Source organism: Lissotriton vulgaris, chromosome 11 (assembly GCF_964263255.1).
Source record: "Lissotriton vulgaris chromosome 11, aLisVul1.2, whole genome shotgun sequence".
In the NCBI taxonomy this organism is placed as follows: Eukaryota; Metazoa; Chordata; class Amphibia; order Caudata; family Salamandridae; genus Lissotriton; species Lissotriton vulgaris.
The window spans coordinates 108,711,417-108,726,363 of NC_141699.1; the positions used below are offsets into that span (position 1 = coordinate 108,711,417).

General features: G+C 47.7%; 1 protein-coding gene across 7 annotated transcripts in view; it reads right to left on the minus strand.

Annotated features, from left to right (window-relative positions):
- DEPDC5 (DEP domain containing 5, GATOR1 subcomplex subunit) overlaps window positions 1–14,947 on the minus strand; it is a 592,834-nt gene that overhangs the window by 471,730 nt on the left and 106,157 nt on the right. For all 7 annotated transcript variants that reach the window (XM_086942813.1, XM_086942812.1, XM_086942810.1 and 4 more), the window contains exons 15-17: window positions 7,075–7,209; window positions 4,200–4,261; window positions 1,884–1,957 (exon numbers count right to left, since the gene is read on the minus strand). In XM_086942813.1, the coding sequence (XP_086798939.1) occupies window positions 1,884–1,957; window positions 4,200–4,261; window positions 7,075–7,209 (271 nt within the window). The remainder of the gene's footprint in view (window positions 1–1,883; window positions 1,958–4,199; window positions 4,262–7,074; window positions 7,210–14,947) is intronic.

A 14,947-nucleotide genomic window follows, 5' to 3' on the forward strand; every position in this document is an offset into this window, starting at 1 on the left:
TGCATATCCTGCACTCTTTCCCTCCCAATATCGTCCATTTTGCACTGTTCATACGTGTACTCTTCGGGTCCATGGCCCTGCCTTCCCCTGTTCTGGGTATTGTCGCATTTAGGTTCTTTCGCCTTGCATTTTAGCACTGGTTCTGGTGCTCTTTTATTGTGTTTTATTTCATGTTCTCTTCATTTATAACGTAAAACTAAACCTTGTACGATTTTAAAATATGTACTGTGTGCACTGGTCATCCTCCCCTTATTATGCTGCCTAGCCTCTGGGATGTAAGACTGAATAGCTGTGTACTTTGACTCGTAAATAAAGGTTTTCCAAAAAAAAAAAAAAATAGGTCTGGTGCTAACCAAGATCTTTTGTTTTTATTGAAATGCTTATTTATTTATTTAAGGAGTTTTATATAGCGCTAGCCTGACCTGAGGGTATCGGAGCGCTTCACAACAGTTTTTGAGCAAGATCCATACAATAAACAATAATCTGACATATAAGTTTGGTAGTCCAAGTGTGATGAGCAAGATCCATACAATAAACAGTATTCAGACATATAGGTTAGGTAGTCCAAGTGTGCTGAGCAGCATTGAGGTAGTACGTGAGTCCTGCGATACCTCGTATTGTGCATGTTGTCTTGGGGGTTGATACAATAAAGCAGGGCTCAACAAAATAGGTTCGGAGATCCAAGTGTGCTGAGCAGCATTGAGGTTGTCCATCCATCCTGAGACAACCTCACAGAGAGCACCTTGTCTTGGGGTTAAACCAATTTAGAGCGGGGGAGCAATTGGAATAGCAGGAAGGAGGAGAGTCTTAGAGCTACTATGTCATGCTCTGTCAGCTGGCTTTACTGTGACTGCATTCTGCTCTTTCACAAGAAGCATATCAGCACAAAGTTGTGCTCAATGCCAAGATCTGCTGTCGCAATGTGTGCTTTTTGAGACCAAAAAATATTTATGTATTTTGACAATGCGTGTTACAATGGCCAGGGCCCGAAAACTTCTACAACAAAAAGGTTTTACAAACCCCATGTCAAAACAGGACACGCACTGAGAAAATCAAAAGGCCGACCACTAATGCCAGACCATTGTTTTTACCAATGCCTGTTTATTTTCATGTTTCCCATAATCTTGTTGAAACTGATTATTCTGCCATCATTATGAATTTGTTTGTGGAAATATTAGCGTGTATTAACAAATTTTACTAACTGATGCTTCAAAGAAATGGTGCCTTCATTTTTCAGTAATTTAGCAAAATGTTTTTTTCCTAGTTTCATTTGTAAATATTTTATTTAGAAAGCAAAGAATCATCAATCTTGCTTTCAAGCGACTGTAGATATTTGAATTTTATCAAAGAGCATTCTGGAACATTACATGTAGCTTCATATTGTTAAACTTTGCAAACATGTGTACACATTTTTATACTGAAACTACTGCCAGCCCAAGCTTACATTTCCTCTGAGCATTAACGCTAATAAAGGCTTTGTATTAATGAACCATGAATACAAGTTTGAATAGCATTAACATAGGGACACAAATATTATCTTAGCAGCAGACGATTTCCTTCCCAGATCCATAACGTGTTACTGTAAACTGATTAACCAAAGAGTTTGTGCTGCAGGGGGCTGGGCCTACTTGTCCCAAGGACAAAATAAACATAAAACACCTCTTGTCTTTGACCCCCAAACAATATGTCCTGGTGTTTGTTGCTTTTTTCCACCTCCAGCACCTGGTGTAGACAGCTTGAGCAATGCCATGCTCTCTTAACATCACCACTCTCTTCCTCCACCACTCCACTCACTTAAACATATGCCTACCACCCTTCCTTTACACAAATAGGGTACAGAGTGCAACAATCCCTCCTTCTCTTCTGGTGTCCTTTCTCCCCACCTGTGGTTGATCCAGTGTGGGATGTTGTAGTCATCTCCCAGGCGAGAATCACCGGGGCCACTGCGGTTGTGTAGCTGTAAAGAGAATTAAAAAGTAATATTAAACAAATTTGGAAAATGAATGATGACCGCCAAGCTATCACTTCCAGGCGGCAAACACTGTGAAGTCACCAAAATGAGCCAGGATCATTCCAGATATGCCATGCCGTTCATCTCCACTCACTTGTCAACATGCCTGCTCCTCCCTGATCATCAGACATGCCTGGCTTAAACATCTTTTATACTCAAAGATGAGGGTGAAACTGGAAGTGAGACCGCAGGCTGAGAGGTAGAGAATAGCTCTACACCGAGTTCGATGGGATGGAAGTTTAGAAAATTTGTGAAATTAGGGCACAGAGTGCAGTCATTCTTTTTAACATTCGAGAAGAGAAATTGTTACCTTAAACATGCAGGCAAAAGATTAGTGAAACTGTGCATGGAGGCAAGGAAGGACAGGAGAATAAGTAGCAGAAATCAAAGCAATATCAGAAATTAGGTACAAGAAGAGCGAGACCAATGGCAGGTAAGAAAGAAAAGAAGACTGAGCCACAAAGACAACAGCAGAAGCGAGTTTGGACACAGCATCAAGGACAGAGCAGGAGGTCATGGAGGGCACAGGGAAATTGCACAGATTAAAGGACGAAATTAAAGGTAATCAACAAAGAAGAAACAGAGACAGGGCAAAGAGGAGAGGGCAACTGGTGAGTAAAAGGTTGCACATATGAAATGGTGGGTGGGCACAGAGGTGCAGTGGAGGGACCAGAGGATCGAGAGGCAAAAGATTAAGCACCAGAGAAGGAAGCACAATCAAAGATGGAGAGGGCACAACGCACACTACAGTAAGTTATAACATTGCACAAAAATTGGGCAAGAGGAACAGAGAAAGAACACATTGGGAGAACAGCACATTTGCCTTTTTGTAAAAGCAAAAGGGAAACCAGCACAGAGAGAAAACTGGATGGAGGCACAAAAGGAGAATAGGTGAGCAAGGAAAGCATGTTAGAGGACATAGAGAGCAGTGGAAACGCACAGATGGTAGAGAAGGGCACAGCACAGAGCATGTTATCATTGTGAGTACAGTAGGGGGAACACATGGTACAAAGGGAAAGCACAACAGTGAGATATCTTGAGGCTAAGCCACAAAGAACTGACTGACACTCTGTAGTAGAAAAGGGATTATCGGCCACATGCATCATCGGGACATTTTGCGATTCCTTATTTGCGAAAAATAGGGAATCGCAAATAAGGAATCGCAAAATGGGATGCATCAATTTATTCGCATAATTTTTGCGATTCGGTGAAAATCACAATTTTTACCGAATCGCAAGGATTATGCAAATTCTAAATTGCGATTTCTCTATTCCCATTGATTCCTATGGGCCAAAAGGCCCATAGGAATCAATGGGAAGGCATTGACATTTTGCGAATTTCTATTAGCGATTCGCAAAATGTTAATGCGTTTCATGGGTGCAGGGGGGGGAGTCCAAATGACCCCCCCCTGCACCCCTGAAATGCATTGTTAAGTGCATGTTACACACACACATGTCCTAAGGGCATGTGTCTGTAACATTACAGTGTTTAAAATGCAATTTTGAGCATTTTAAAACTTTTTCACCCTCGTGGTAATTTGCACCCCCTAATTGCGAATTCGCAATTTAAAAAGCAATCATGCATTGCTTTTAAGGAATCGCAAATTTGCGATTCCTTAAAAGCAATTGCATTTTTGAAAATTTGCTAAAAATAGCGATTTTCCCAAAAATGTTTGATGCATACAAAAAAGATATTTAGGAATCGCAAACGGCCGATTTTACCGATTCGCACCGTTTGCGACTCCTAAATACCTTGATGCATGTGGGCATAAATGAGTTATGGTGAGAGTATAAAAAAGTAGAGGGCAGGAAGTCTGAGCAGGAGAGAACTCTAATTGGGGAACAGCAGGAGTGAACAAAGGGCACAGAAGGAAAACAGATAGTACAACAGGATTGCTCGGAGAGCAAGGTAGAAGAACTGTGGGTGGGTACAAAGGCACAGGAGGAAGTGGGCATACGGCAAAGCAGAGAGGACCAACAGGCAGGGGAATAGCACACAGGATATAGGGGAATGCTTAAAAGGATAGGGTGCAGACGATAAAGTGGAAGCATAAAGATAATACAGTAGAAGACCACAAAGGGTTGAGTAGGAAAGCAGAGCAAAAGCTCACTTAAGGCAGAAACAGAAGGCAAAGTGGAGCACAAAGCACTCAAGAGGATGGTGGAGAAGGGGCACAGATGGCCAGTACCTTGAAAAGAGGGACAGCATGGAGAGGCTGTTCACCCATGCACACCAAATCTACGCCGATCCCTGTTGGTAAGAAGACAGGAAGTCAGGGTGTGTGTGATGAAGCAGCATCACATCACAGTGCCATGCTGACTTCAATTAACCAAACTAGCTTGCATTTTCCCAACAGTTTCCCTCATTTTAGAACACCACAATTACCTGAGGCCCCCAGCATGAATTATTTGAGAAATGTAACTTAAACAAACTTGAATTAAAAGGTTAATTATAAGATGAGAAGATCAAAAGTTAAGCATAGCAGTAAAGAAACTGCTGAAATCTGCTGATTTCAATAAACGGCTAAAATATGGAGTCAAGAGTTAGACAGGTGAGGGGCATGGAATTCAACAACCAATAAGGCAGAAAAAACCACATGTGAGAGACCTTAGTATGAAGAAACATATGACCACATTGCAGGGCATCAGATGCATTGGTCATGTCACATTTGTCAATATGCAGCCATTGAGTAATGACTATTCGGATCATTGATTTCTTCTGGTTTCATTCCTAGGCATCAGGACTATGAGTAAGATCTTGAGTAAACATAACATTGAGATAGACAACACAATAGATGAATCTTATGTATAGGATGTCTTTTTATCGTCCTTCATCAAAGCTCTCTCTGGGGATGCTCCTGTTTACCATTGTCAATGACTTCCTCATTCAAGGCATCTTCCCAGAAGCCCTCAAGACAGGCCAGATAAATCATCTTCTAAGGAAACCTACACCATACCGTGATCACCTAGCCAATAACTAGCAAATCTCTCATCTAGCATTGATCGGCAAAATGAAGGAAAAAGCAGTTCATGTTCAACTCGAAGACTAAATCAATGCTAACCGTTTCCTGCACGAGAACCAGTCGGGCTTCAAATCATGCTACCGTACTGAGAACGCAACCTTACACATTGAAGATGACCCCACCTCCTGATACATGGCATGGCATGGCTTGGCAGTTTGGGCTGGACTGTTCCCATGAGGCACAGGGTCAGACTGATTTGCATATGGCCATGTCTGAACTGGGGTGGCAGAGTGGGCTAAAGAACGGTGATGGATTAAACCCAGATCTGTTGACTGGGTGTGAGTGTTTGATTGGTTCAGATGCTCCGTCCATCACCACTCCCTTTTGTACCACTTTGTTCGCCATAAGTTGGCAGGGTATGCTCAGACGTGAATCCCTTGCTCACTTTGCCACTGGATTCAAGGAAGCCGGGCTGAAGACTGCTGTAATGCCAGAAACCGGTCCTGGGAAGCTTGATTCCGGTCCAGGGAAGACATGGATTGGCAGTTCGGGCTGGACTGTTCCCATGAGGCACAGGGTCAGACTGATTTGCATATGGCCATGTCTGAACTGGGGTGGCAGAGTGGGCTAAAGAACGGTGATGGATTAAACCCAGATCTGCTGAATGGGTGAGTGTTTGATTGGTTCAGATGCTCCGTCCATCACCACCCCCTTTTGTACCACTGCTGGACCTTTCAGCTGCCTTTGACACAGTTCATTCATCATACCATCCCATCTGCACCCCTGTCCTTCACTGGTTCTCTTTCTCCCTTTCCAAATGACTCCAGTTTTTCACATGGGTACCTCCACGTCACACAAGATCCCCATCACTTGTGGAGTCCCCCACGGCTCCATACTGTTTAACGTCAACTTCAACCTCTGCATGGAGCCGCTTTCTGCTCTACTCACAGAGAACAGCACCAGGATTCACTGATATGCCAACGACACAAAACTCTACTTAAAGGTCTCCTTTTCTTCAGACATCCAATGTCTCAAATAATTCTTTCTCATTAAACAGATATGGATGTCCAACCAATACTTGAAGCTCACCCCAACCAAGACATAATCCCAGTTATTTACCAATACTCATATGTTTAATCGAACCAATAAAGCAACATTATATGGTTCTGTCCTGTTACACAGAATAAACCCCATCTCTTTAGGAATAGCAAATGCTAAGGTAATTCCATTTCTCTGTGCACCTTGCTAAATATGTACATAACAGCAAAGTTTATGCCATTCCCGTGTGAGTAGCTGAAGCCTTTGTATGTGTTACATCATTGATGAGTGAAAAACATTTCCCGCTATGGAACAGTGCAGATGTTAAATAAAAGCACTCAAAATTCCACTCACTCAACTTCACCATTTTGTATCTTCTACAGGAAAGATTCTAAACTTTGGTCCAAGAAGGTCAAAGCAATGCTTGATTTTTATGATATCCACATGGGATACATTTTAAACATTTCTTTTACAAAAAGGGGAAACATCAATGTAGTCTGTAGTTATTATGGAAATCTGGTATGGTTCTGCCCATCCTGGGCTGACACTGAGCACCCCTGGTGTAGACAGAAAACCAGCAGAGTCAAGCCCATGCCTTCAGACACAGTGGTACAGAGATATATTTGCAGAGATCAAGCAAGTGCCTTGATGGAAATAGTAGACAGACACACCTTGGCAGAGTTATGAACACCCACTCATCTAAAATAGAGTAGCAGATGTAAGCACTCCCAACCAGCTTTACCACTGTATAAACACCTTAGAAAAGTACCTTCCATCCACTCCCATATAGACGAAAAAAGTATCCCTAGCTGAGTTATGCTCACCCACTCTTCAACTGTAGTGAACAGCTTCAGAGTAAAAACATTGTGTTTAGTTCAGTAGTAAAGAGATATCTTGGTACAGTGACAACCATCCACTTCTCTAAAATAGTAAACAGATACCTGTACAAAGTAAAGCACTCCTACTCTATAGTAGTGAATGACTTATACATTAGCAGAATCAAGCTCATTCTAGCTCTCTTCTAATGAATAGATTCTACCCAAGGTAGACGTTTTGATCTTACCATTGTCAATCATGCGCTGTTTGGTGAGAATCATGAGCAATCGATCCACCTCAAAGACACCCACCCCGGGTGTGATTACGACAGACATCTGCCCTGTCCGGTCGAAGTTACGGTTTATGTAGTGTTTGTCGAAGACTACAATGGAATGAAAAAAGAAGGAATCAGAAGACCAGGGAAGACAATATGCAGGAACAGAGAGTGAAGGAAATGTACTGATCGGCACTACACACGGTATACACCCGTTACAACGCATCTTTTACTCCGCACTACCACTACAACGAATCTTTTACAATGCATACCATTACAACGCATTGCGCTGGGGGGCGCTCTAGGATAGGGAATAAGTATAATTTACTATCCAACACCTTCCCTAGGGTCCACGGGGACTGGAGTTAGAATAGTAAATTATACTTACCACTATCCAGCACCTCAAAGCGCTATGCGTTGTAATGGTATGCGTTGTAAATACCGCGTTGTAATGGTATGCGGAGTAAAAGTATGCGTTGTAACGTCATACATCCCTACACACACCATGACAGTACTATGTTTAGGCACATACCTCATGGTTATATATTTAGTTATTTTTCACTACATTAATTCGTGGCCCAGCTTTCTTCTGCCAAAGTGTGAGGAAATGGGGTTTAGTATATGGTGTGGCTGTGCGATCTCACTGTGTAATACACTTACCAACTTCTTAAGGATGAGTAGCTCTTATTTGTCAAACCCTCAGCTCAACTGTGGATAGATGTGGCTCTGAGCAGCAAGGCGCATACAAAAGAACTAGTGTAAAGCATTTAAATAGCACAAAAACAATTGAGGAAGAAATCAACAAGACACTCAAGAAATCAGGCACCAATTTATAAAAACAGACTGTATTTTTATGTATTTTTAGACACCACAACAAAAAGATCCAATAGAGGGTTCTGGAGATTTAGAATTTATAAGGCATAATAAATCAAAGCATTTTACTTATCCATAAACAAGCAAATCCACTGAATTTGACACTTACAAAACTTTTTAACCAAATATTGGGCAAGTTGTAATGCGGTCACTTAGGATCACTTTAAGTGACTAGCTCCAATAGGGAACCAGTCAGAGGGACCAGCAAGGTCATGGGAGACAGTTACCTCAGCAGGTGAGGCAGTCTTCAGACAGTTCCAGGCACTTTTATCCATTGCAGTGGTTTCTTATGAAGTGGTCCTGATGCAAAGTATGAAGGATGCTAAAAATGCTCAAGGATGCTGGGGATGCGATGAAGTCGATGGGGGTCTTCCTGCGGCTACTCCTCAGCCCACAATGGGAGTGAGGAGGTGCGGGTCACAGGGGACTATGTCCCTCAAAGGGCTCGCGGTTCTGGTAGAAGTACAATAACCACTGGGCTACCAGGCGCCCGGTATGATCACAGCCAAATCCTTCCTTGGCCGATAACTCGTTTTCTGGGTGACCAAGCTTCCCTACGATGACTTTCCCAGATTCAGCGAACTTGGGGGCAACTTTATGCACTGGGTCCTAGTTTGTAATGCTGCAAGGTGATGGTTAGCTGTGGTCTGAAGAGTCAGGGCTACCAACTAGCCCCAGGAGGCCCTGTGCTGTGAACAAGAGGTCAGCAAACCGACCCTTGAGGGCTCTTTGCTTTAGCTGGGCTCTGGAGATGACTTCCCCTCGAGAAGGACACAGCAGGCCTAGTCCCTATTCTTTGCCAACCACCGGGTTCAGCAGGTGCAGTCCGTGCCGGTGCAGCCTTTCTTTGCCAGGTCCACGGTACAGCAGGGCAGTCCTTCTTTGGTTCCTCTTCCAGTCCAGTCGTGTTCTGGGTGCCCAATTTATGCTCAGAGGTAGACGCGGTTAGTAACCAATGGGCACTAGGTTCCCTCCTTCCTTATGACCAGCTCCTGCGAAGTGTGGCATCTGGCGATCCCAGGATACACCTTTCTGCCCACTCCCTAGATGGCAGAATCCCTCTCTCTGCATCCAGAGCTCCCTATCCCAGTCCAGAGATGTAGCTACCAAACGTGCTACCTGCCCTTGAAAAACAGGTTTCCACTCTCCGTCTCAGGTGCCAGGTTGTCTGCCTAAACAATGGGGCTGCATCTCTCCCAAGTGTTCCCCGTTTGTGCCTCAAAGGCGGCTTCAGCTTTGAAGATTGCCTTTTGGGCCACATCTGTGTGGCTTCCTACAGGAGGAAGGTAACACGTCTCTTTAGTGCAGGTCCCTATTGTATATTTCCTGGGAGTCGTTAGCAGGTCTCCCTAAAAGGGGAGAAAGATGTCAGGTTAAAAGCACATGAGATTGAAGGAAACAAAGAGGCAAATTTGTAAAAGCTGAACTTGTTACATTATTTCAACTTGAGTAAAATGTGGCTTAATGGAATGAGTTGTTTGAGACCTTAGAGTATCAACTTTGGTAGCACAGTTAAGGAATTAGCACTGCCAAGGGATCAGCATACAACCCTGTACTCGCCAATAGGGCAAGCAAGTCCTTCCACATTAAAAACAACACATTTTTACTGCCAGAACAAGAAAAATACATGTTCAGCTCAAGAAATATGCTGCACCCTTACGGCTCAGTAGGCCTCCAATAGGTGTGACCTACAGATATTGTAAAGGGATTTTTGGCTTTTCCATTTCTTTAAATGACAACTTTCTTGATTCCCTGTGTTGATTATCATTATTGTTTTTTGCTTACGATTTAGAGTCAATTTAAAAATGCACTGTTGCTTTAAAACATAAGTATCTTGGCTCGCAGGTCGGGGGAAAACATTTTTTGATGCATGTCATTGACTAAGTATAATGAAACAAATGTTGAAGATGTAAATGTAGGACAATTGTTATTGATAACCTGGATGCAGTGCCTAATAAAAACAAGTTTAAAAAAGATATGGCGGGGCGTGGCTACGACAGCCGACATGGCGGACGCGGCTTAGCGGAGCTCCGTCCCGCCGCTACTTTCCTTGCCAATTTATCCTGCCTTTCCCCCTTGCCCGAACTTGTCCAACAGCAGGCAGGTGTGGCGGAAGGTATCCGGCAGGCTCTGGGAAGTTTTGAGCCGCATCGGTGGTGGTGCCGGTGAGCAGTTGGCCCCGGAGGCGGTAAGGGCTACGCCGCGCAGAGGAGCCGGGACCTCGATTTTGGAGGCACCCCGGGAGCGCGACGAACATCGGCGGACGGCCGAGCTGGGCCGTGGTGCGGCCCGCCTCTGACCCGGGGGGAACTAATAGAGCACCGGAGCCTGTGGTGCGACTCGTCGGCCCGACGCTATAACGGAGGTCTGAGCGGACGCCTGGAGACTGCGACCGGCTGGGCCTGGATTGGGCAGAGGGCCCGGACAACGCTTCGCCCCGGAGCAGGGTGGCCCATGCGGTGAGTGCGCAGCTGCGACTCAGGCACACTAGAGTTGAGGGGCCGGTGATGGGGGCTCGGCGGTCAGGTCGGGCCGCGGCAGACTGGGCCTCCGTGATACACGTGGTTTGTCCCTGAAATAATCTGTGCGGGGCTGCTGACACTTGCTGGGACTCGGTGGTCGGATCGGGCCACGGCGTGCCCTCCTGAGCCCCCCTGATTGTGCTGCGGCGGTCTTCTGGCCGCCAAGAAAATGGCGCGGAGCCCAGTGTGGGGCGCAGGTCTTCACTAGATAGCCCCGTCGGCCCTGTGCAGACTACACCGGGTGACCGGGAGAGCCCCAGGCTCAAGGGCCGCCCGGCCTTCTCCTACACAGAATTGAGCGAAGCCACGGATCAGACCAGGGAGTGTTGTGGGACCTAGATGATCCAAGAGACACAGTTGACGGTGGATTGCACAGGCGGATCACCTAGGCGGGCCGAGCTGTATACGACCTACTTCCCTGAATCTGGTGTCTCGTGGGAATAGCAGCTGGGGCCTGGAAACGACGACTAGCGGAGAAGGCCCCCTTGGTGAAGGCGGTGTCACCACAGGGCCCACGAGGTAGTCTCTTCGCGACTTTGACCCCGCCGATCGCCGATCATGACCAGAGGCGGGGCGGCAGCGGAGCCTCAAAGCAAGCTACTCTCGACAAATTCACCGGCGCCGGGGGAACAGTCGGGGCCTCCGGGGGCCCTCCATCCCAGGGGGCAGATAATGCAACGCTCCTAGCGGCTATCACCCAATCCAGAGACACTCTCGACGCCAAAATAGGGGCAGTTGGGGCGGATGTAACTTTATTGCGCCAAGACTTACGCAATGCAGTGGCCCGTATTACAGAGGCTGAAACACGGATCACCGGAGTGGAGGATGACGTCGTAACATTGAAAAAGAAGGTCGCTACCATGGAGGGAATCCAGAAGGGACTGGCGCTCCGAGTGGAGGATGCAGAAGGACGGGCTCGGCGCAACGACCTACGGTTCGTTGGATTTCCGGAAGATTGCGAAAAGGGGGACATGGAGGCCTTTCTTACTCGCTGGTTGGAGGGCTGGCTGCCACCGGAGTCCCTCTCTCGCTGTTTTGTCATCGAGAGGGCACACAGAGCGCTCGCTCCTAAACCACCAGCCGGGGAGTGCCCACGACCGGTAATAGCCAAGTTGCTTAATTATCACGATCGAGACACTATTCTGAAACAAGCCCGTTTGAAAGAACCCCTCATGTGTGATAACCAACGGATCCTAATATTCCCGGATTACACAAAGCTGGTGCAGCGACAAAGACAATCCTTCGCAGATGCCAAAGCTCGCCTGAGAGGCGTCAAAATTCAATATGCCCTACTCTATCCAGCCCGTCTGCGGGTGATCTATCAGTCCCGCACTCAGTTTTTCAACTCTCCGGAGGAAGTTTTCAACTGGACAGATGAGACGGTTCGAGTCCGGCCGCACACCCCGCCGGCTCGGGATTCCGACTCGTCCTCCTCAACGGCGCCGAGGAAAACACATAGGCGCTCTCGCAGCAGGAGCAATTGGAGGTCCCGCTCCACCAAAAGATTCCCCGCCAAGAAGGTTGCTGCTGAGGGGACTGCTCCCCCAGATATACAGACCGTGGATTCGTGAATGGAGATGAGACTTTGCACGGCGCTTTGAGGTGAGATCGGCGGGTAGACTCAGGCCGCCCGGACACACCGACATCCTTGGATATAGACACTGACTATCAGATATGGGATGTTGGATGAGGGAGGGTGGGGGGGGGACTGCAGGGCGGACGTTTGCCTCAGGGTAACAGTAGTCCAGTTTTCCACGGGTGTTAATTACCCCTCTAAGGGGCTAGTTGGGGGTTTTGGGGTTGGCCTATGGGATCCATTGGAGCGGGTGGGCGCTGACCTCCCGTTGGGGGTTGGGGCACACCCACACTGCGACAGATACTTCAATGTTGCTCAGGTATGGGGGGGTGGCTGGTGTTCGGGCGGTTGAGTTGGGGTCTGGTTCGGGGTGGGGCAGTGGGGGGAAGCGGGAGTTTGGGGCGCTCAGGGATAGTTCATTATTACACGATGGTCCACCTGGTTCGACTGATGAGGTCTAGGCAGATTCACTCCCATACGCCCAGGCGATTGCAAACGTACTCAATTGATGGCGGCTGCAGGCCCTGCTCCTGAGCTCTCCAGGGCGGCGCTGCGGATAGTGAGCTGGAATGTAGGGGGCATGCTTGATAAAATTAAGAGGGGTGCTGTGCTGAGACAGGGGAAAAGGGAGAAGGCAGATGTCTTATTATTGCAAGAAACCCATCTCCTGGGTACCAAGACCCTTAGCTTGCAGCGCTATGGATATCAACAAGTGTTCCACGCAGGTTTTGTCAGAGGGTCCCGGGGTGTTGCAGTAATGATTCACCGGAGGGTATCCTATGTTCACACCACGCAGTGGGTTGATGCCCAGGGTAGATATGTGTTTGTCAGGGGAACAATTGATGGTGAACCGGTTGTCTTTGGCAGTGTGTATGCTCCCCCCCTGCAGTGGTCTCTCGTGGAGAAATTGTTCGCTGTCTGGTCTAAGATTCCGGATGTGCTGGCTGCGATAGGAGGGGACTGGAATGATGTTATGGATGGTGCGATGGACCGCTATAGACCGAGTGGTGGGTAACCGTTGGCGAGCCCTACGAGGTTGCATGATATGGTGCGGAGCTTGGGTTGGACGGATGCCTGGCGCTATCAACATACCCATAGTAGGGAATACACCTATGTCTCGGCGGTCCATAACTCCTTTTCATGATTGGACTATCTATTTGTTCCTTGCACCACGATAGGAAGAGTGGAATCGACAGCTATATTGCCGCGTGGGCTCTCTGATCACTCCCCCATTAGTGATCGACATCCGCCTAGACAGGAGACAGCAGCCATTTCGATGGTGCCTCTCCACCTGGCACCTTCAGCAAGCTGATTATCAGTCCCACCTTCGAGAAGCTATAGCCCACTATTGGTCTGATAATGAGGGGTCGGGAGTGGATGACGTGACCCTCTGTGAAGCCTTGAAACCCACACTCCGAGGAGTGGATATAGCCTAGTGCGCGGGGGCCCGTAGATCGCGCGGAGCAGAGCTGGAGAGGGCTGCGGACCGTGTACGTGCCCTCGCGAGCACATTTACAGAGACCGGGGAGGAGGAAGATGTTAGATGGTTGCTGCAGGCGCAGCGGGATGCTGCATCCCTGCAACTAGAGGAATCACGACAGGTGTGGCTAACGACGCAGAGCAGAATCTACCAGTGGGGGGATAAGTCGGGATCAATGCTTTATAGACTATGCCAGGGCACTCTCCAGGCGCCGACACTGCCGGCGCTACGAGATGGGGCCAGCGGCTCTCTTTCGGACCCAAGGGCAATTGCCGACAGCTTCGCATGCTATTATGCAACACAGTACTCCCCTAGGGAATCCCTTCCAGCAGAAGAAGTTGATAAATTTCTGGCGGATCTCCCACCGTAGGGGATCTCTGATGATGAGCGCAACAGCCTTGAGCTACCTCTGTCTGCGGAGGAGCTGGGGAAGGCCCTTGGAGACACCGAGGCAAAGATACTGGCCAAGGCCCTCGCTAACCGCCTCCTCCCATTAATTACCACCATGGTCCACCTAGACCAGGCTGGCTTTATGCCGCACAGAGCTACCAGGCATAATATTAGGCGAGCCCAAGCTGCTTTGGAAATGATGAGAGCTACCAGAACCCAAGCGGCGCTTTTACTAGCAGATATAGATCGAGCATTTGACTCACTGAGCTGGGTCTATCTGCAAGCGCTCCTGTCTCGGCTAAATCTTGGACCCCATTTTCTCTCCTACATTCGGCTGCTATATACCGACTTGACGGCATTGGTTGGGGTGGCGGGCGCGACCTCGGAGGCCTTCCCTATTGGGTGGGGCACCCGCCAGGGATGCCCTCTCTCGCCATATCTATTTGCTCTCGCCATGGAACCTCTTGCGGCGTGGGTACGCATAGATGCGCAGATGAAGGGATTTGAGTGGGACTCTGGGCCGTCCGATAGGATTGCTCTCTATGCAGACGACGTGCTGTTCTTTCTCATCGACCTTAATAGGTCGGGCCCAAGAGTTCTTGAAATTATGAGGGTATTCGGCGAGGTCTCGGGACTTCATATCAATGTACAAAAATCTACTTTATTGACCCTGGGAGGTGGTGTGGCGCTGGGTGACTGGGCATTGGCTCTACAGGAGGCGGTGGTGGGCCTTAAATACCTCAGAGTATTCTTGTCGGATATACCGGGAGTCTCGTGGGAACGTAACATCGTTCTGGTATGGGACAGGGTTCGATCTGACATGAAAGTTCAAGTTCAAGAATTTGTGTAGCGCACTACTCACCCAGAGGGTCTCAAGGCGCTTGAGGGGATGAGCGGTGCATTATTTATCGAAAAGCCAGGTTTTTAGCTGTTTTCTGAAAGAGAGGTGGTTCTGTGTAGAACGGAGGTGAGAGGGGAGAGAATTCCAAGTCTTGACCGCTAAGT